Source organism: Geotrypetes seraphini, chromosome 1 (genome assembly GCF_902459505.1).
Source record: "Geotrypetes seraphini chromosome 1, aGeoSer1.1, whole genome shotgun sequence".
NCBI classification, from domain to species: domain Eukaryota; kingdom Metazoa; phylum Chordata; class Amphibia; order Gymnophiona; family Dermophiidae; genus Geotrypetes; species Geotrypetes seraphini.
In genome coordinates, this window is record NC_047084.1 from 502,483,387 (window position 1) to 502,505,446 (window position 22,060).

Here is a 22,060-nt window from a genome sequence, read left to right on the forward strand (position 1 = left end):
CGGAAGCAGACTGCTGGGCACGATGGACCACTGGCTTGACCCAGCAGCAGCAATTCTTTTGTTAGAAAAAGAATGTTCTCAGTGATTGCCCCAATGTGGTGGAAGTTCCTTCCGAAGGTACTAAAACTAGAAAAGGACACCAAAAAGTTAAAGAATAAAGACGATACTCTTCACAGAATACTTTAGCAAATAAAGAAACAAATATTATAGTTTATATATGTATGTATATAGATTCACATATACTGTATTTAGGTCATGTATTGTAACACCACTACTGACGCTTATCATGTATTGTAACCACTACTGAAGCTCATGTATTGTAACTTTACTAAAGCTCATGCAAACTGCTCAGAATTGACTTCCAAGTCGTTAGCAGCCGTATAGAAGCTTCCAATAAACAATATACTTCCAGAAGAAAAACATGCCTCGTATACAGATTTTTTTTTTTTTAGAAAAGTATATTCAAACGTGGTTAAAAGCATTGGTGCTAGCTCTGTGAGTGTTTGAGAACCCCCAGTATAGAGCAAATTATTTGTGTCCTTCTTAAGAAGGAATTTTTAATTAGGTTTACCACCTGCAGGGAATCTTACACTACAGATTCAAAGGCGAGACGTGTGGGAAATGTACAGTGCACGTGCGTACAAAAACTTGAGTTCAAAGCAGGAAGCCAGGCTCGTGCTCCTCTTTACCGTACACGAACAAGGAAGATCTGAAATTGCGGCTTTTGACACCTTAGGGGATTTCCCCCAAAACGGGCCCTGCACTGCACTCTCCCTCGAGGCAACTCCCAACAGAAGCATCAACTTGGTCGATGCCGCCCCAGACGATCAATGATGCGATGAGAGGCAAAAGCGGGCAATCACAGCACCCTCGGTGCACGGTACCTCTCCCTCGCTCTCAATCTAACTTCTCTCCCCCTGACATCCTACCTCCAAACTTATTTGTTGGATCAGACGTCACCCACCCAGCCTTACGCTTTCCCTTCTCTCGCGTCGCACCACCTGACGCGACGCCTTACCCACGCCCCGCCCCCGTTCTGCCGGAAACAGGAAGTCGCATCAGAGGGGGCGGGACGCCGGAGAAGGAAAACTGGGGGGGGTCGGTCACGGGCGACCTGAAAGATAAGTTTAAAGGTAAGACCCGGAGGCGCGGAGTTTGGGAATGTGGGAGAGACGCCGGACTGGTGGGCGGGAGGGAGAGAGAGACCTTACTGTCGAAGGGCGAAGTGTCTGGGTTGTTAGATGTCTTGCTTCTTCCGGTTTGCCTCTCACCGCACTTGGGGTGGCTTTGTTGATGTCCCTGTATCGGGGTTGCCTGGGATCTGCCTGGAGGAAAGGGGGAAGATGGTAGACTGCAGTGGAGGGGGGAGAGAAAATGGTCCTCCAGTGCGTGTGACGAGGAGTGCTTGGGGTGTTGAGAGAGTGAGGGTTGATAAATGCGTATCTCTACTGATTCTTCTATTTAAAGGAGTATTGGAAAGAGATAATTCTATATCGAAAGGTGGTGTTCCTTTAGTACTAGGTGTACTGAATTAGCAACCCCCACCCCCTCTTGAAAAAGCAATTTGGTATATCATTTAGCCCTTGAAGTGGGTGCTGAGCATCTCACTTCCCTAATAGTCGCCAGCTAAAAATCCAGACAGCTCGTTGTGAAGCACATTGCAGGGTGTGGGAGTTGGCTAATGTTAGAGTAGTAAAAGCAAAAATTAATCCTAGAAGTGGTACTTATAGATAAAGCACAGGTGATTTAAACCAGTTCATACACATTCGTTGGTGCTCAGAGAATTTGTTAATATTACAAGGTTTAGCACAGGTGCATGAATTAAACATATTTTCTAGTGCAATGTGTCTAGTAGTATTGAACGCTAGGGTCTTGTATGCCAACCAGCAAGTTGCTTGCAGAAAACTGTCAATCATATTTTCAAATCCCTCCTCTTTCCCAAGAAGCTGCTCCCCCCACCCCCAACGTTTGTTTTCTGTAAGCAAGTTGCTCAGATGTGTTTTTTATCTGCACTGCCATTTTATTATTTTCAGGTGTTTTTGCTCCTTGATCTTTTGAGGCTGGGTTCCTGGAGGTTCCCACTTGAGACCTCTGCCTGGGAGAAGATGCACTTGCAGGGTGGAAATCTGCTGCTAGCAGGATCAGCCCTTTGGGGACACCTAGCTAGCTAGCCAGCTGCTGGATTTTTTTTTTTCCAGAGTTCAAGGAACATCCCCTGTGTAGCTGCTCGCATCCCTTATTCAGTCCGGGTTTTGAGAAGCTTTCCAGGTAGCAGTGACGTCAGAATGGCATTTGCACATGCGCAGATGCAGCGCGGTGACGTCTCGCACATGCATGCAATATCATCGTGTCACACCAACGCATGCACAGATGCCTTCCCGACAAGCAACCAGGGGTTGGAATGGGTCGGGGCTCGAGCAGAACAGGATAGCCCTGAGGGTGGTGCCATGGGTCCGGAGTTTTGTTGCTGAAGATCTGGTAACCCTATCTATGGGGGAAATCAGAAGGGGTCCTTTAAAATTTGAATTTGAGGGTTTCTGACCCCATAGCCCAGGTCTTCCAACTCCAAAACTCCCTTCCCTGTAATTTTTTTCTTTCAGGCAGGTTTCCATGGGTCGTTTATGATGTGATCTTTCTGGCGGTTGCCATCTTGGATTTTAAACAATTTTTTTTTCTTTTGCCTTCACCTGCCTCAAAATTCCTTGATTTTGCTTAAAATCAACAGGGATGGACTCCTCAGATCCTTTAACTACTACTACTAATCAGTTTGCGCTGGATGGTTGGCCGAGGAGTATCCATGTCCTCTGTGCAACAGGGGGGGGTCTCATGCTCATCCTCATCCTCCCTCCTTCAGGGCTGGAAATCTGCAGAAGGTGCATTACTAGGGGAAGAGACCCCTTCCAGTATCCTCTGAAGCTGTATTGACCAAGTTAAATTGTGTGGGGGCCGCAGAGTCCAGAAGATCCGGCAGAGGGTACAGTCAGGGATAGTGAGACTTCCCCCCAGTACAAGGTTTCATGCTAGATTTTGTGATCCTTATGTGGAATGTTTATTTAAACTTCTGAGGGTCCTCAGTGGCTGTTAGTGGTGGTGATGCAGGTGTTTTCCCCATGACAGGCACCCCGACCAGTTGAGGACGCAGACTTGGACCAGGAGGTTCAGTCTGTCACAGACTGTGAGGATTGCAAGCCCGATTCCATGCCACTTTTATCCCAGGATGAAGTTTTCCCTGTCAGAGTCTGCTTCTGTGCAGGACAACAGCTGTCATGAGGTGGTGGCAACACTGGATCGGGGGAAGACACCACAGGTGCACCTGTTGTTCAAGGCCTCTGCGCATTTGAGCATCTCACTGTAAGAGTTAAAGCTGAAAGTCCCGTCAGCTTCTTCCTCTGAATGCTCAGTTATTAGCAGTTCTGTGGCTCAGACCACATTTTTTCCTCTGCAACCAGACATTACTAAGCTAGTCATTGACCACTGGGAGTCAATTATGGCCAAGCTGTATCCAATGGCACCAGATTTCCAGGAGCTGTTTGTTTAACTGAAAGTGGATTTACTGGTGGCACAGATCACTAAATGAACCTCACTCCATGTGAAGGAGGGGTGAGGTTAAAAGATCCTCAGGACTGCAAAGTGGACTTGCTCCTCAAGCATCAGTTTGAAGCTTTGGCCTTAGGCATTAAGGCGGCAGCCACATCTTCTTTTGTAGCATGCATTTGTGACACTTGCATGTCTCGGGCCTCTAACCTGATAGATGGGGAAGATTCCCAGAAGCTCCTCTTGGGGGTAAATTATATTGCTGATGCTCTGCATGATCTTTTCAGAGTTATGGGCATGGTCTCGGCCAATGCTCTCTCTGCCCTACGGATGCTCTGGATCAGACAGTGGGCAGGAGATGCTACCTCTAAAGCTACACTAAGCAGGCATCTTTTTCAGGGGCAAATGCTCTTTGGCAAAGACCTAGATGACCTAATGGCCAGTATGATGGACTGTCATCCCAAGTCCTTACCCCGATAGGCCCAGAGTTCAGGTGGGACAATTTTTGAGGCTTCCAAAGATTTCTTATGCATTCAGGAGGCCAATTGATTCAAAGACCTTATCAGGGATCACATCAGAGATTCAGCGGGGACAGGAAGCAGCAAGCCCTGGATTCTCGCCCCTCACCAGCCACTAACAAAGCACAATGATGCTAGGTCAGAGACCGCACTCCCTGATAGGGGGCAGGCTGTCAACGTTTTGGTCAGTCTGTTCCCAGATTAGCGCAGATTGCTGGTTTCTGGATATCATCTGGGAGGGATACGAAATCAGTTCTGTGCCCCCCTGCCAGACTGTTTTGTGATGTTACTAGCTGGCTGGAGAGAGCTCTCAATGTTCAGGCTACAGTGAAAAGGCTTCTGGCTCTTTGGGCCATAGAGCCAGTCCCTGACACACACTTGAGCTCGGGCAGATACTCCATATACTTCGTCATCCCAAAGAAGGGTCTCAGATGACTGTAGACCGATTCTAGACCTCAAGTTGTTCAACATGGCTTTAAAGATGCCGCACTTCTGCATAGAGACTGTTTGGTCGGTCATAGCGGCTTTGTAGGATGGAGCAAATTCAGGTAAGCCTTCAGGGAAAGGAAATATTATTTGCCCAGTTTCACCATGGTCTCCTTCAGGATACTAGTAGAAAACACACAGAAGAGGCAGAGGCATCCCCTATTGGCCCCAGGATTCTCTTTGCCAGAATTTGTATTTGTAATTAATACATAAAGTATTATGAAACGACAGCTGTGGCCTGCTGGCTCCCTGGAGCAAGGTTTCTGCAGATAATAGAGGTAGAGCTAGGGCCCAGGAAGTTAGGGATAGTACATGAGTGGGTACAGATAATTTTTAGAAAGATTAGATCATCAAAGCCATATCTTGATCATCATGCCTTATAACTCCTAGTATTTGTGCTAGTTATAAATATTTGGATTGCTGTGACTCCTTATTTGTTGGTCTTCCATTCCATTCCTTAAAACATTTGTTTGTTTGTTTATTTATCTTCCACCCTTATCTAGGGCTAGTAACACTTACATACAAAATAATACATTACATTTAACATAGATCACATCAACACAACCATCACTCTAACCAAAATATACACACACACATATATACAAATACATTTGCAACTCATATTGCAAGTCACTCCTCTATTCTCTTGAGAATATTGATTACTCATATGTTTCCAGACAAACTCACTGACATACATGTATTACATTACATTGCGGTTCAAGGCGGATTACAAAAGGAGTTATCTGGCCATTTCCAGAGGAATTGAGTAGAATGGGTTGCTTCAGAGAATTGGGATGAGTCTTGTGGTGTTAGTTTGTCTTCAAGGATTTCTTGAATAGCATGTTTTTTATTTATTTTCTCAACGATTTGTAGTCAGGGGTTGTTATCAGTAAATTGGAGAGTTGGTAGTCTAGTTTTGCTGATTTGTGTGGCTAGAAGGCCATCGTACAGTTTTTTCATTTGACGTCTCTGATTGGGGGATGCGTGAATGGTTTGTGAGATCTCCTATGACTGGTTGAGGTAGTTTGGATTAGGCGGTTGTTTAGGTAGGCTGGGCTATCTCCGTTTATGGTTTTAAATAGTAGGCAGTAGAATTTGAATAGTATTCTTGCTTGTATTGGGAGCCAGTGTGAGTCGAGGTATGCCGCCGTGATGTGGTCGTGTTTCCTCAGTGATATAGGTAAGTCTTAGCGCTGTGTTTTGAACTGATTGCAGTTGTTTTATCATGGTTGCGTGGCAGGGGAAATAGAGTATGTTGCAGTAGTCTAGAAGACCTAGGACTAGGGACTGGACCAAGAGCTGGAATTGTGTTCTGTTGAAGAATTTTCGAACTTGCCTTAAGTTTTTCATGATCATGAATGATTTTTGTATTGTTTTGTTGATTTGTGGTTACATGGTACCGCATCTGTCTATCGTCATTCCTAGAAGTTTTAGAGTGGGTTGTATGGGGTATGTGACTGAGTTTATTACTAGATTTGTTATGGTTGTGGTTTTATTGTTTTCGAGGAGAATGAATTTTGTCTTGTCTGGGTTCAGTTTCAGTTTGTGATTTTTTTTTTCATCCATGTTGCTACTGTTTCAAGTGCCCTGTGTAGTGTGTCTGTCATGGAGAACATTGTTTGATCAAAAGGAGGGAGAATGGTGATGTCGTTTGCATAACTATAGGAGGTTAAGCCTAATTTGTCTAGGCAGGTGCCGAGGGATGCAATGTAGAGATTGAAGAGAGCTGGGGATAGTGGAGATCCTTGGGGTACGCCGCAGGGATTGGACCATGGATTTTTCTTTGTTCAACTTTACTCTGTAAGTTCTGGATTGTATGAATCCTTGAAACCATGTGTGTACCTTATCTGTGATTCCTACTGTATCTAGTATTTGTAGTAGTATGTTATGGTCCACCAGGTCAAATGCTGCGGTGAGATCCAGTTGTATAATCAGCATTTTTCTACCTATGCTGAGGTATTGTGTAGCTGTATCCAGGAGGGAACCTAGTAGTGTGTCTGTGCTGTAATTGGTTCTGAAACCAGACTATGTAGGGTGGAGTATGTTGTGGTCTTCTAGGTAGCTGGTGAGGAGTTTAGCTACTAGACCTTCCATTAGTTTGACATAAAGTGGTATTGAGGTAGTTGGATGGTTGATCTGTTGCTCTTTTAGAATCGCAGTGACAATGATTTCGCTGAGGTCTTGCAGGAAAAGGCCATTTGCGAGCATGGTTTGTACCCATTGTAAGAGGAGAGCGCGGAATTTAGTACTGGAGGATTTTAATAGGTATGGAGGGCAGTGGTTGAGGTCGCAGGCTGCGTGGTTGTATTTTTTGTAGTTTGTTAAGGTCGGACCATTGTATAGTGGGGAAATGGGACCAAGTTTTGTCTGCCGCAGCTAATTCTTTTTCTGTGGGGAGCATTGTGATCTCTTCTAGGTGGGTTGGGGTTCCGGTGAAGGTAGTCCTGGCAGTTGTAATTTTGTTTTTAAAATATTCAGCTAAAAGGGTGGCTGAGGGGGGAGGGGTGTCGTTATTGGCCAGATAGGGTCTTCACCTCAATAAAACTGTTACATTTTATTTTTGATTTATTTAAAATACATAAGGAGAAATATTAACGTATTCAGCAGTGCTCCCACACTCCTGCTTCAGTGTATAAAACACACAGTTAACCTGATGAGCCATGCGGCTCTACTTGTCTAGCAGATACACATCATAGAATCCCTCTATAAAATTTGTTTTATTTATATAAGAACATAAGATTTGCCACTGCTGGGTCAGACCAGTGGTCCATCATGCTCAGCAGTCTGCTCACGTGGCGGCCCTTAGGTCAAAGACCAGTGCCCTATTTGAGTCTAGCATTACCTGTGTATGTTCTGTTCCAGCAGGAACTTATCCAACTTTTTCTTGAATCCCTGAAGGGTGCTTTCCCCTATAACAGCCTCTGGAAGAGCATTCCAGATTTCTATCACTCTCTGGGTGAAGAAGAACTTCCTTACGTTTGTACGGAATCTATTCCCTTTAACTTAGTGAGTGCCCTCTGGTTTTCTTCACCTCGGAGAGGGTGAACAATCTACTAAGTCAATTCCCTTCAATATCTTGAATGTTTCAATTAAGTCCCCTCTCAGTCTCCTGTTTTCAAAGGAGAAGAGGCCCAGTTTCTCTAGCTTCTTATTGTACGGAAACTCCTCCAGTCCCCTAACCATTTTTGTCGCTTTTCTCTGGATCCTTTCAAGTAGTACTATGTCCTTTTTCATGTACGGTGACCAGCGTTGGATGCAATATTCCATGTGGGGGCATACCATGGCTCGGTATAATGGCATGATAACCTTTTCAGATCTGTTTGTGATCCACTTCTTAATCATTCCTAGCATTCTGTTTGCCCTTTTTGCCGCCGCTGCACATGCTCCCAAGTCTCTTTCCTGGGGGCTCTACCCGAGTATAGCACCGGACATCCTGTATTCGTGCTTATGATTTTTATTACCAACATGCATCACCTTGCACTTATCCATGTTGAACCTCATATGCCATTTCGCAGCTCATTCCTTGAATGTGTTTGTCTCATTGTAGGTCTTCGCAATCCTTCTGTGTCCTCACTACTCTGAATAACTTTGTATTGTCCGCAAATTTAATCATCCTCACTCATTGCGCCTAGGTCGTTTATATGTTGAAGAGCACAGGCTCGAGCACCAAACCCTGCGGCACTCCACTTGTGACGCTTTTCCAGTCCGAGTATTGTCCATTTATCCCTCCTCTCTGTTTCCTATCCACCAACCAGTTTTTAATCCACGTGAGTATATCACTCTCGATTCCATGGCTCACAATTTTTCGAAGTAGATGTTCATGTGGGACCTTGTCAAACGCCTTCTGAAAATCTAGATATACGATGTCAACTGGATCACCCTTGTATATCTGCCTATTTACTCCCTTGAAGAAGTGCAGTAAGTTTGTCAAGCAAGATCTTCCTTTGCTGAAGTCGTGCTGGCTGGTCTTCATCAATTTGTGTCGGTCAAGGTGATCGATGATGCGGTTCTTTATCAGCGCCTCTACCATCTTTCCTGAAGTCATCCTCGCTGGTCTGTAATTTCCTGGATCCCCCCTCAAACCTTTCTTGAAGATAGGCGTAGCATTCGCCACTTTCCAGTCTTCCGGAATCCTTCCTGATTTGATCGACAGATTGGTTATTAGTTGAAGCTGTTCACTCCCCACTCCTTCCATGTCCCTGGCATCTCTCCTTTCCCCTCCCCACTCCCTCCATATCCCTGACATCTTTCCCCTTCCCTGGTCGGCATCTCTCCCCTCTCCTCCATTTCCCCATAATCTCTCCTCTCCGTTGCCCTTCCCTGGTCTGGCTTCTCCCCCCCATACCCTGGAACCTCTGCTTCATGGACAGGAAAGATCCCCTGCCTTTCCTGCCTGCTGCCATTGCTAGATTCGCGAGTAATATGGTTTCAAATTGGCTGCTGAAACTTCATGCAGCAGCCTCGTGCAAAGTCTCAGCAGCCATGTTGAAATTGTATTACTGGTGAATCTAGTGGCAGCAGCAGGCAAGAAAGACTGGGGATCTTTCCTGCTCACCAAGAGGCTACTAGGGGCCGAATTCTCAATGCTTATCATGCCTCAAGCACGTGTACTAAATGTCTGTCTTATGCATGCTTGTTGAAAGCAGATGCTTGCACCTCCCCTCCCTTCCCTTCCCCTCCAATAGCGCTGGCATGTCCATGATTGACATAACAGCTGCAAGTGATGTGTGCCTAAAACGTGTGCATATATTGCGCTCCAATAAGGCACACCCACGATATGCTTGCCTGTGGCGTAGCTTTTTCCTGGCACATGCGCACATTTACACCACTTTCTGTGGACTATTCTGCTTATATGCCAATTGCTATCACCAGTGAATCATGTAAATTTGGCAACCCTCCATGAACCTATGTGAACCTCATTTGCATGTGTGGTTCTTCGAGAACGACTCATCTTTTTAAAATTGTTACATTTATGGCCGTGATAGCGGCCTGTCGGATTTTACCGGTGATATTAGAGAATCTGGTTCTAAACCACTAGAAGCTTTAAGATAGGTCTGGGAGGGCCCATTACCATGGTATCACTGTGGTATGGTTCCCATTCCTGCTCCAATACCATGAAATGGGCTAACGGTACTGCAGTAATACTGGCACATGCCACAATGCCAATTTTTTTGAGGGGGGTCATGGCCCCTGTGGCCCCCCACCCCCAGTTCCAACATCTATGACAATAGGTGTGTCCCTGTCCAAAAGCACTTACTTTCTTAAGTTTTGTATTTGAAGTAGTCGAAGGTTAGATGATTTATCCAATGTCATAGGTAATGTCTGTGGGAGGAATGGGGATTGAGCACTGGCTTTCCTAGTTCTGAGCCTGCTGTTCTAATCACTAGGTTACTCCTTTACTGGAGGGTCAACTTAGTATTGACAGGATACATGTAAAGTAGAAAGTATTCATTTGGCATGTACAATATTTTTTTTTCTTTTTAAGGTGTGCACTAAAGGAAGAAAAAATGGGAGAAACAGCAGAACAGTGCCTTGCCAAGTGTAGTAAAGAACAAGATGTTAAAGATGAGGAAGACCAGAAAAGGTGTCCTGTACAAGATTGTTTCATGAATGATTTCAGCAAGGGGCATAATGGCAAAGGTGAGAGAAGTCTCCCAAAGAAAAAGGGAATACCAGTGAACTATGGAACCAGCCCCCAAAAAGAGACCCATGACTGTGGGGGAAGTCCAGACACGTTTAAGAACATGGGTTACAGTCCTGGGAGCAATGTAAATGGAAGCCAGAAAGATCAGGCAAAGAGAGGGATGTCCGAACAGCACAACACTTCTGATAGTTGGAAAAATCATGGGCCTTGGTACAAAATCCAAGTGGTGCACCGGCCAAGGAAGGACTCCACACGCAAGAGCAAAGGCAGTCATTGTGGGGAACGAGCGTACAAGGTTATCAAGCCAAAGTTTCCCAATGAACTGGCCAGTGAAGAAATGGCAGACAAGCCAAGTAGAGGTAACTGATTTTTGTATTGTACATATATTTCTGCATGCATAACTTCTTTTAATAGTAATCTTTAAATGAATATTTTATAGATTTGTCTGGCAGAACTGTTCAATTTTTTGAATGAAAAGTAACTTCTGTTGCGACTCACTTCGGAATGTGCTATCTGACAAAAGAGGTGAACCAGCCCAAGTAATTGAACTATTCAGGAAGGGAATTTATTTTGAAAATCATGCCCCCCCCAACTTTGTTGGTAATTTTTGTAGTTGGGGATTTAAAAAAAACAACCCTATATTAAAAAAAGTATGTTTAGATGAAAAATGTTATTACAGTACATCAATCTCAGTACTATTGTGTGGTTCACCATGTTCTGCATAATAATCATACCATGCATCCAAAGTATTTTGATGAAAATATCAAATACCTGTACTTCAAATATGGATTTCAATCTCGCAAATGCTCAGAAAAATGTAATCCTCCCAGGGACAAGACCTATAGGAGAACCCACCACTTACTCACTGCATATGTGTTACTGATTGAAAATAAATTTCAATATCAATTAAGATACTTGTGATTTGAATCCACAAATTACAAGTATCTTAATTAATTTTGAATTTTATTTTCAATCAGTAACACATATGCAGTGATTAAGTGGTGGGTTCTCCTATAGGGCTTGTCCCTGGGAGGGTTACATTTTTCTAAGCATTTGCGAGATTGAAATCAATTTTTGAAGTATTTGATATTTTCATCAAAATACTTTGGACACATGGAATGATCATTATATTATTTTTTTTTCATGTGTCTCATTTGAATTTGTTTACCCGAATCAAGTCTTTTGACTGGGTCACCATATTCTGTGCCTAAGAATTTTCATTTCCTTAACACGTAAGCTTAGCACATAACATTGCTCCCCACCCACCCAAACAAAAAGTTATGGGGGAAGGGATACAATTTTTAAAAAAAGAACAAAAATAAATAGATAAAACTAAACTAACACAAAGTGAGGTGGATGACCTGGTTTCTCTGTTTTCATGTAGAAGGTTCGTGAGTCAGTCTCTGAGTCAGGTCTTATGTTCCCCAGGTTGAGTGGGGAGCATGTAGAGCTAGTGTTTATAGACTGAGGAATGGGAATTGGGAATTGGGGTCACTGCTTAAAGGCAATTAACTTGTTTCTGGAGTTGGGAGCCCCAATATCACTGATCTGGAAAAAGTCCTGGTGCATGGATCATTGCTGCATTGATTAGGGTAGGTACATATACTGGGGGAAGATATAAAATGGGGCAAAACTCCTTGGCAGTTGTGCATTAAGGTCTGTGGCACCTAATCAGCATTGAAGCTTTTTACCATAATAGTTATTGGTACAAAAAGTTTCTGAATTTATGTAATCCCATCACTGATTATTCTCTTATCTTATCTTTGAATAGAGCATGTGTAATCAGAGTAGGTGTTTTGTACTTGGCATTACTATTCTTGATCTTATTCACCTTCCCTTTCCTAATAATTCCTAGCATCCCGTTTGCTTTTTTGGGCCTTCGCCACAGTAGCGTGCGTTAAATTCCCGAGCGTGCTAGCCACTACCTCCTCCTTTTTATGAGGTGGTAGATTTTCGGCTATGCGCGGTAATTTTGTGCGTTCGCTAAAAACCCTAGCGCACCTTTGTAAAAGGAGCCCTTAGATATTTTTCTTAGGTGCTGACCCTTAAGGTAGATCCTAGCATTTGGTAACTGATTTGGATTATTCTTTCCAGGGTGCATCAATTTTCATTTTTCCAAATTAAAGTTCATCTGCTATTTGGATGCCAGTCTTCCAATTTCCTAAGGTCTTCCTGCAATTTTTCACAGTTCGCATGCATTTTAACAACTTTGAACAGTTTAGTGTCATCTGCAAATTTAATCACCTCACTCATCGTTCCAATTTCCAGATCATTTATAAATATGTTAAATAGCACCAGTCCCAGTACAAATCCCTACGGCATTCCACTGTTCACCCTCCTCCATTGAGAAAAATGGCCATTGAACCCTACCCTCTGTTTTCTGTCAACAACCAATTCCTAATCCACAACAAAACACTGCTTCCTATCCCATGACTCTTTCAATTTCTCAGGAGTCTCTCATGAGAAACTTTGTCGAAAGCTTTCTGAAAATGTAGAGATATACTGTCAACCGGCTGACTCATCTTTAACACACTTTTAAAGCAATGAAGCAATTTGGTGAGGCAAGACTTCCCTTGGTTAAACCCATGTTGACTTTGTCCCATTAAACCATTTGTTTACATGCTCCATAATTTTTATTCTTTATAATAGTTTCCACTATCTTGCCTGGAATTGAAGTCAGACTTACCAGTCTATAATTTCACAGATCATCCCTGGAACCTTTTTAAAAATTGACATTACATTGGCCACCCTACAATCATCAGGTACTTCAGACGATTTTAACAATAGGTTTAGATCACTAACAGCAGATCAGCAATTTCATGTTTTAGTTCTTTCAGTACCCTGGGATGAATACCATCTGGATCCAAGTGATTTATCACTCTTTTATGTGTCAGTTTAGCTCGGTACATCTTCCAGGTTCACTGAGATTTCTTTCAGTTCCTCTGCATTCTCACCCTTGAAAAACATTTCTAGGTACAGGGCATTGCAAATGGTACAAAATGCCGCAGCCAGACTTATTACAGGAAAATCAAACTATGCTCATATTATACCTTGGCTTCAGCAACTGCACTGGCTGCTAGTGGCTTTTAGAGTACAATATAAGATTGTGATGATTTATCATCAGTTTTTGTATGGTACAATTCCAGAGTATTTCAAGAATAAGATGACCACTTATTAGCTCAAAAGATTGTTGCGCTCTGAAAATTCTGCTTTGTTAAAAGGCCAATGTTAATCCAAAATAGAAACCTGTGCAATGACTGTTTTTTTGTGCAGGGATGAAATTGTGGAATTCCATGGCAGGATAGTTAGGAAATGTGCTGATAGAGGAACTTTCAGAAAACTCCTCGAAACACAATTGTTCATTAATGCTTTTTTATAGGGTCTGACTTGTCTTGATTGAGGATTAACTGTGAACTTAATTTTTGATGATTTGTCCCTCTTTTGTACTGTATAAGTATTGTGTATATACTGCAAAACGCCTAAAAACTAGATGGTATAGAAATGTTAAAAATAAATAAATAATAGAATAAATAGTTCAGATAGATTTCTACAAAAAAAGGAGAAAAAACTCCGCATAAACCAAACGGTAAAAAGGAGCAGAGATGACCAGACCAAGCACTCTTCAAAAAGGGGGTTCAGTGTAATTTAGCTTAAGCTGGTACATCAGATTCGTGGAGAAAGGACCCAACATAGATCGTATTTCGAAGTGTCTGCCTGCATCAGGGATCCACCATCATCTGAATGTACATGAATGGTAAGAAAGCCAATCGCTTAGAAATTAAAATGTGAAATACATGAAACAAGCAGAGTAGGAATTCTAAACCATGGTGTCAAAACAGCACCACGCCCAGTAATAAACTGATTTTTTACATCATCTTCAGTAAAGACCGAAGCAAAGAATTAATTCAATTTCTCCGCTATGGCATTGTTCTCCCTCAGTACCCCTTTCTGCTTCTGATGTGCCTGAAAAAGTTGTTACTGTAAGTTTTTGCCTCTGGCAAGGTGGCAAATTTCTCTTCATATTCTCTTGGCTTTCTTTATCAATGCTTTGCATCTAACTTGCCAGTGCATATGTTGCTTCTTATTTTCTTCATTTGGATCCTTTTTCCATTCTTTTAAGGATGTTCATTTGGCTCAAATAGCCAGTGGGAGAGAAACAGAAATGTTGGATATGGCAGTGGAAGGGAGTGAATACTTTATGGAGGAGGGGACAGAGATATATTAGATCAGGGTAGAGAATGACACGGGGAAAAAATCTGTCCCCGTCACCGGCCCACCATCCTCTGCACCGCCCCGTCACCGCCGTTCCCTTCACCGCCCCGTCACCGCCATCCCTTTCACCACCCCGTCACCGCCACTGCCACTGCCATCCCATTCACCGCCCCGTCACCGTCCCCGCTGCATCCATATAAGCCTTAGTACTGTAATATTTAGCTTATTCCTTTCTTATAAATCAAAGTTCCTGCTGCTGAACTAGAGAAAGAGATGTTCAGCTGGCAGGGCTTTGTTTATAAATTTTTATCAACACAACTAATATACTATTTTATCCTAAAGCAAAAAATAAATAAATAAATATAATTTTTTTTTCTACCTTTGTTGTCTGATTTCTGCTTTCCACATCTTCTCATTGAATTCCTTCCATCCACTGTGTGTCTTCTCTCTGCGTCTTCCATTTGCTGTTACTGTGCCTCTCCCTTAACCCCCCCCCCCAATTGGTCTAGCACCCATCTTCTTCCCTCCGCTCCCGCATAGTCTGGCATCTGTCTTCTTCCCACTCTGTCTTCCACATTTCCCTTGGGGGTCTGTTCCTCTCCACCCTCCTTCAATGTCTGTTCTATTCCTTTCCACCACCACCCTTCCCTCCCTCCTTTACCATCTGTTCCTTTCTACTACCCTTCAGCTCCTCTCGCGTGGCCTATCTACCTTCCTTCCTCTTATTTTCATGGCACGTTACAATGTAATTTGTGCAAGCCACTGGAGCCTGCAAGCTCGGTCCCTGTCCCATCCCCACAAACCATCTCGCTTCTGTGCTCCTATTTTCTCCATTTCTAATATCTCCCCTATGTATCTGTCATTGCCCCCCCTGTGTCCATATACCATCCCCATGGCATGTCCCCTTTATGTCTCTGTCCCTATGCCCCATGCACATAATTTCCCCTCTTTCTGTTACCTTCCTGTGTCCAGATTTCCTCTATCTTCCTCTTCCATACCAGTGTGTCTCTTCTTTTCAACCCCATCTAGCTTTTTTCCCTCTTTCTTCCCCCCCCCCCCTGCTTCTAGCATCTGGCTCACCTGCCAGTCCTTCCCTTTCTTTCCTGCTGTGGGTTTTTCTTTCCGACTTCATCCCCTTGGCCCAGAATCCTTTTCCCTTTCACTCCCTCCTTCCAATTTGAGCCGGGAACACTAGCGATCGCACGGTCCCCGCAGCCACTACCTGCCTGCCCAATCAATCCTAGTGTTTAGCCAGCTCTCTCCCTTCTCCTCACCTTAGTTTATAGGTTTTCTTTTTCGGCGACCTGCACGCTTTCCCAAAGAGACGCGCATGCGCGGCTGCTCAGTGTTCAATCTTCTGCTCTGCTGCAACTTCCTGTTTCCGGTTGCGTCAGAGCAGAAGATCGAAACTGAGCAGCAGCGCGTGTGCGGCTCTCTGATAGCGTGCGGGTCGCCGAAAAAGAAAATCTACAAACTAAAGTGAGGAGAAGGGAGAGAGCTGGCTAAACACTAGAATCGATTGGGCAGGCGGGTGTGAGCTGCGGGGACCGCGCGATCCTTCATGCCTCACTGCGGGGACAAGACCATTCACCGCCCCGCGGGCGGTGAATGGCCTTGTCCCCGTCGCCGCAGCAACTGCTAGTTTTCTTCCCCGTTTTCGGCGGGTGACCCGCGGCTAAAATGCGGTGGCCGCGGGTAAACCGCCACCGTGTCATTCTCTAGATCAGGGCCCAAGGGAGGGACAGAGATAAGAACATAAGAATTGCCACTGCTGGGTCAGACCAGTGGTCCATCGTGCCCAGCAGTCCACTCACGCGGTGGCTCTCTGGTCAAAGACCAGTGCCCTAACTAAGACTAGCCCTACCTGTGTACGTTCTGGTTCAGCAGGAACTTGTCTAACTTTGTCTTGAATCCCTGGAGAGTGTTTTCCTCTATGACAGACTCCGGAAGAGCGTTCCAGTTTTCTACCACTCTCTGGGTGAAGAAGAACTTCTTTATGTTCATACGGAATCTATCCTCTTTTAATTTTAGAGAATGCCCTCTTGTTCTCCCTACCTTGGAGAGGGTGAACAACCTGTCCTTATCTACTACCTTATCAGTATCTTGAATGTTTCGATCATGTCCCCTCTCAATCTCCTCTTTTCAAGGGAGAAGAGGCCCAGTTTTTCTAATCTTTCGCTGTACGGCAACTCCTCCAGCCCCTTAACCATCTTAGTCGCTCTTCTCTGGACCCTTTCGATTAGTACCGTGTCCTTCTTCATGTGCAGCAACCAGTGCTGTACGCAGTACTCCAGGTGAGGGTGTACCATGGCCTGGTACAGCGGCATGATGTTGGACATAAGGGTAGATGAGAGGAAGGGATAAATACACAGAAAATGGAGAGAGGAGAAAGAGGAAGATGTTGGATCCAGGAGCGAAAGGAGAGATGCTGGACAATGGAAGTGAAGGAAGAGAGCTAGAGAAATGCTGGACCATGAGGGAAAGGGCAGGAGGGAAGAGAAAAGGGCCAGGGAGATGTCATCTTACGAGTGTGGAGAGGGAAAGAAGAGGGAGCAGATGCTGAGCTAGAATAGTGGAGAAAGGAAGATGCTGGGAATGGTGAGACCCTGTGGCAGAGGCCTGGAGGAGGAGAAGGGGGTAGCAAGAAAATAGATGAGAGGATAGTAATTATGGTAATGGATTTTAGGATGGAAGTGAAAGGGAATGGAGGGCTGATGAATGAGCAAGATGGGCGAGCTAGTGGATGTAAAAAGAAGATGGAAATTTGATAGGTAGTTGAAAAGTAAAAAGGAGAAGAGAAGAGTGATAGAGGCAGAAAAGAACTGAAAAGGAGGAATGATCAATATGTCAGAGGCAGATGCAGTGAGGGAATAAGGGGAGTGAAGAAAAGATAAATGTTCACAGCAGACATGTGAAGGAAAATTGGCAGACAACAGACAGGAAGGCAGGAAAAAGAAACTGAAACCAACATGATGGAAAAATAAAATATCTAGACGACAAAGGTAGAAAAATACATTTTACTTTGAATGTTTTAAATGGAATATGTTAGCTTTGGGAAATATACACCATCAATCCACAACAGCATATAATAAACTTCAAAGTGCCTAATTTCTAAGTGATCTTTTTTTCGGATAATACCTTTCTAAGTACCTCTATGGTCTTCAGTTCCAGCCAACCACCAGCCAAATTATTTGAAGTCTTGTTTCTCTTTCTGGCTTTTATTCATCATCAGACCTTAGTTTTTTTTTAAAGTGCTTGTGCTCTATATTCTATGTTTTGTGCAAATCGATAAACTTTTCTTATACAACTTTAAAACTTTTGTACTTAGCTTTAGCTATTTCTTCATTCTTTTTTTAAACCTCGGGAAGGACCTTAAGGTTCAACCAGTTTCGCCCAAAGGCTTTTTCAAGAACGGATCCCCTGCAAATAAGAGGCAAGAGTTGGTAAATGCATCAGTTTCATTGTTCTAAAACTTTAAACTAATCCCTCAATATCTTAGCAGTTCTAGTTTTAGAAGTAAAATTACCCCTTTTGTTTTGCTCCACAGCATCCCGACGTGTGTTGTTCTATGTAAAGATGGCCGCGGCATTTTTTGGTTCTGTTTAAATCAGGTGACTCATTAACTACCTCACTGATGACATCAGTTCAGTGGGAAGAGCCTAAACTAGTGTCATCCATTCTATTTCTAAATTTAATCCTCCTGGATGCACCGTATTCAGAGTGTATATCCAACGTTGTTCTTTGAAATTTAATCTGTTCTGGGAAATATGCATAGCAGATGTCTTTGTATTGTGCTCAGTAGAAAAGGAAATGCATTTCTATTTTTATGTCTCCAGTGTTGCAGTACATGCTAAGTTTAACTTGTTGGGTTCCTAGTTCAATTTTTGCCTAAATATTTTTATTTCTTAATTTGTGATCCCTTGTTCTGTATTTGGTAAGAGCTTAGATCACTGTCGGTCTACTCTTGCTTCTGAAAATTATATACCCAACCTAGACTTTAAAAATAGGCAGACTTCTTTGTTCCAGGAAGATGTCCAGAAAAGTCCTGTCATATGTCATTAGGGTTGTTTCATCAGACTTTTCCCCAGTTAAGTTCTTTTTATGTTGCTGCTCTCTTGTAGCTTTAAAATCAGAGGGTAATGTACAGAAATTAACAGCATTTTATCCAAATATAGTCTGAGGCACAGCCTCCCTAAGGCTGCAATATCAAAGCATTTAGTCCCCCTTTTATCAAGCCAAGTTGGAATTCCTATAAGTGGTAGAGCTTTTACCACAGTGGTTGTCGGTTTTTTGGGGGTGTTTTTTTGTTTTTTTTTAAAACCCTAACGTGGCTTGATAAAAGGGGGCCTTAATTTTAGGGTAGCACTTGCAATTATACAGTATTTTTTTAAAAAGGTGAAAGGAGGCCATTGAAATTCTCTGAAGGGGTCTATCTTCAAATAGAAAAAAATATTTGGAGAATTCTGTCTTGCTGCATGCTGATAATTCTTGCCAGGAGAATTAAAATGTTTTTTTTTTCTCTCATTTCTTTCTAGCTTTGCTTATATAACTTTTGTTTTCCCAGCTATTATGTCTGTCTCTGTATCTTACCTAGCCAACTCATCCATTTGTGTCACTAATAAAAAACTAAACAATCTGTGTTGTTGTTTACCTATATATAACTGATTTATATTCCATTCACCATGATAAATATTGAATAAAAGAAATAGTGACTGGAAGAGGGATGTGATGGACCATAGTGAGCTGTAGAAAATGACACGGGGATAAATTTGTCCCTGTCCCCGCAGGAACTCATTTTCCTCGCCCCATCCTCACGAGTTTTGTCCCTGTCCCATTCCTGTAAGCTCTGCTTTAATCACACAAGCCTCAAACATTTATGATTTTAAAGTGTTTGAGGCTTGTGCAGATAAGGACAGAGCTTGCATGAGTGGGGCAGGGACAGCGAAAGAACTCTCTGGGATGGGACAGGATAATGAGTTCCTGTGGGGATGGAGTAAAATTTGACCTCTTGTCATTCTCTAGTGAGCTGCTCTAGCAATTTGCAAAAATGTTATTCCTTAGCAACAGCAGTAGATGAATCCAGAGACCAATGGGATAGCACACATCTACCAGCAGGCGGAGATAGAGAAACTGATTAACAGGTGATCCTATTGGCTGGCACTCCTCCTGTATCTTCAGTATGCTCTATCTCCCAGCACGTGATGGTCGCTATTCAAATAGCTCCTGGATTCTGGCTGTGACTGGAACTTTATTTTCTCCTGTTGAGGTTTCTCTTCAGTGAGCTGGCAATGCTATTTCTCCTGTTGAGATTTTCTCTTCAGTGAGACAGGGGTGTCCGGCTAAACGGTGCCGGCTTTAGGGGTTGCACCTGGGCCCCCCAAGGTCCCTGCCTCACCCTCCCTCCAGTGATAGAGGGCTACCTGGGTCTTTATTTTTTCTTCTTTCCCTAAAAAAAATAAAAAGAGACCATTTGCTATTTATGATTGTGCATGGAGGCAGAGCGAACTACAAGCAATAAACGGTTGGCTCAGGAGATGGTGTGAGGAGGAGGGTTTCCTTTTTGTTCGGAACTGGACAACTTTCTTGGGAAAGAATAAGCTCTACAGGAGAGACGGACTGCACCTGAGCACGACTGGGACGAGGTTGCTGGCACGCAACGTCCAGAGCGCCATAGACTTGGCTTTAAACTGAGGAAGTGGGGAAAGCCGACAGTCAATCTGACACATCGGACAAAAGTATCAAATAAGGATACTGAGCAAGGACGTTGTAAAAGAGGGCTCGGGACTAAATGGGAATGTTTTGAAAAAGGACCTAAGGAAGCAATACAAGGGCCCAGGGCCAAGGACATTGAGCAAGGACATTGTAAAAAAGGGATAGGGGCTGAGTGGGAATTTTTGGGAAAAGGACTTAAGGACGCAATGCAGATGCTCAGGGCCAAGGACCTTGAACGAGGACACTGTAAAAGAGGGCTCAGGACTGAGTGGGAATTTTTTGAAAAAGGACCTAAGGACAAATTGCAGGAGTCTAGGACACAAATAAAACTGGCATACAGGACTAACAGAGAACAACGGAATCCAGAGGGACAATCAAAAATGAGGAAATAGGCTGAGGATGAAACAGACACACCACAGGAGGAGGATGACCGAGACGAGGCTTGAGGACTGGCAACTCACGAGGGGGTCGCCAGGAGCGCCAAACCACGAGGAAAACCAGCAAGAAAGGCGAACAACCGGGACTTAAACTGCCTGTACACTAATGCTAGGAGCCTAAGGGCTAAAATGGGAGAGCTGGAAGTATTGGCCAGCACAAAGGGCCTAGACATAATTGGAGTCACAGAAACGTGGTGGTCCGATGACAATGAATGGGATGTGGCTTTACCAGGGTTCAAACTCTACAGGAGAGATAGGTCACACAAAAAGGGTGGAGGAATAGCGCTATATATAAAAGATTCCATACCTTCAACCAGGATGGAAACAACAGTAAGGGCGGAGGACTTGGAATCACTATGGGTTAAGCTACCAGGAGGAACAGGAGCAGATATAAAATTGGGCCTGTACTATCGCCCACCTAGACAATCAGAAGAAATCGACCAGGACCTGGAGGCCGAACTGAGGCAGTTATGCAAAAGCGGAAGTGTGGTGGTGATGGGGGACTTCAACTACCCGGGAATAGACTGGAGCATCGGGCACTTAAACTGTATGAGGGAGACCAAATTCATGGAGGTCACGAGGGACTGTTTCATGGAACAGCTGGTCACGGAACCAACACGGGGAGATGCCACTCTTGACCTAATCTTCAACGGACTAGGGGGACCCGCTAAGGAGGTGGCAGTACTAGCCCCACTAGGAAACAGCGATCACAACACGATCCAGTACAGGCTAGAAATTGGATCATCAAAGGTGAAAAGAACCACAACGACAGCTTTCAACTTCAAAAAAGGGAATTATGATGCCATGAGGAAAATTGTGGGAAAGAAACTCAACGATACCGCAAGGAAGATGGAGTCCGTAGAAAAAGCCTGGACCCTACTCAAGAGCACGGTGCACGAAGCACAGAACCTGTGCGTCCCCAAGTTCAGGAAAGGGTGCAAAAAAATTAGAACAAAAAACCCAGTGTGGATAACAAATGCCGTGAAAAAGGTGATAAGTGATAAGAAGGCATCATTCAAAAAATGGAAAAAAGACCAGACAGAGGACAACCAAAAGGAGCATAAAAAACACCAAAAGGAGTGTCACCGAGTGGTTAGGAAAGCAAAAAGAGAGTATGAAGAAAGATTGGCAGGGGAAGCAACAAACTTCAAATCATTCTACAGGTACGTCAAGGGGAAGCAACCAGCTAGGGAGGAAGTGGGACCCCTGGATGATGGAGACAGAAAGGGAGTGGTAAAAGAGGAAAAGGAGATAGCGGACAGGTTAAATGAGTTCTTCACGTCAGTTTTCACAAGGGAGGACACAACCAACATTCCGGAACCCGAGGAGATCGTAAAAGGAGATCAGGATGAAAATCTGGTCCAACTAGAGGTGAGCAAGGTGGATGTACTCAGGCAGATAGACAGGCTAAAGAGCGACAAATCGCCAGGTCCAGACGGCATTCACTCAAGGGTACTCAAGGAACTGAGGAACGAAATAGCTGAGCCACTTCGACAGATATGCAACCTATCCTTAAA

At 43.8% G+C, this 22,060-nt stretch overlaps 1 protein-coding gene across 3 annotated transcripts in view; it reads left to right on the plus strand.

The window, feature by feature from the left end:
* Window positions 1-22,060, plus strand: part of TUT7 (terminal uridylyl transferase 7) — a 317,026-nt gene that overhangs the window by 7,416 nt on the left and 287,550 nt on the right. For 2 of the 3 annotated variants that reach the window (XM_033927688.1, XM_033927701.1), the window contains exons 1-2: window positions 1,006-1,133; window positions 10,024-10,541. In XM_033927688.1, coding sequence (XP_033783579.1) covers window positions 10,046-10,541 — 496 coding nt within the window. In that variant the 5' untranslated portion in view covers window positions 1,006-1,133; window positions 10,024-10,045. Of the gene's footprint in view, window positions 1-1,005; window positions 1,134-10,023; window positions 10,542-22,060 lie in introns of those variants that run through there. The other variant, XM_033927693.1, reaches the window with a different exon arrangement.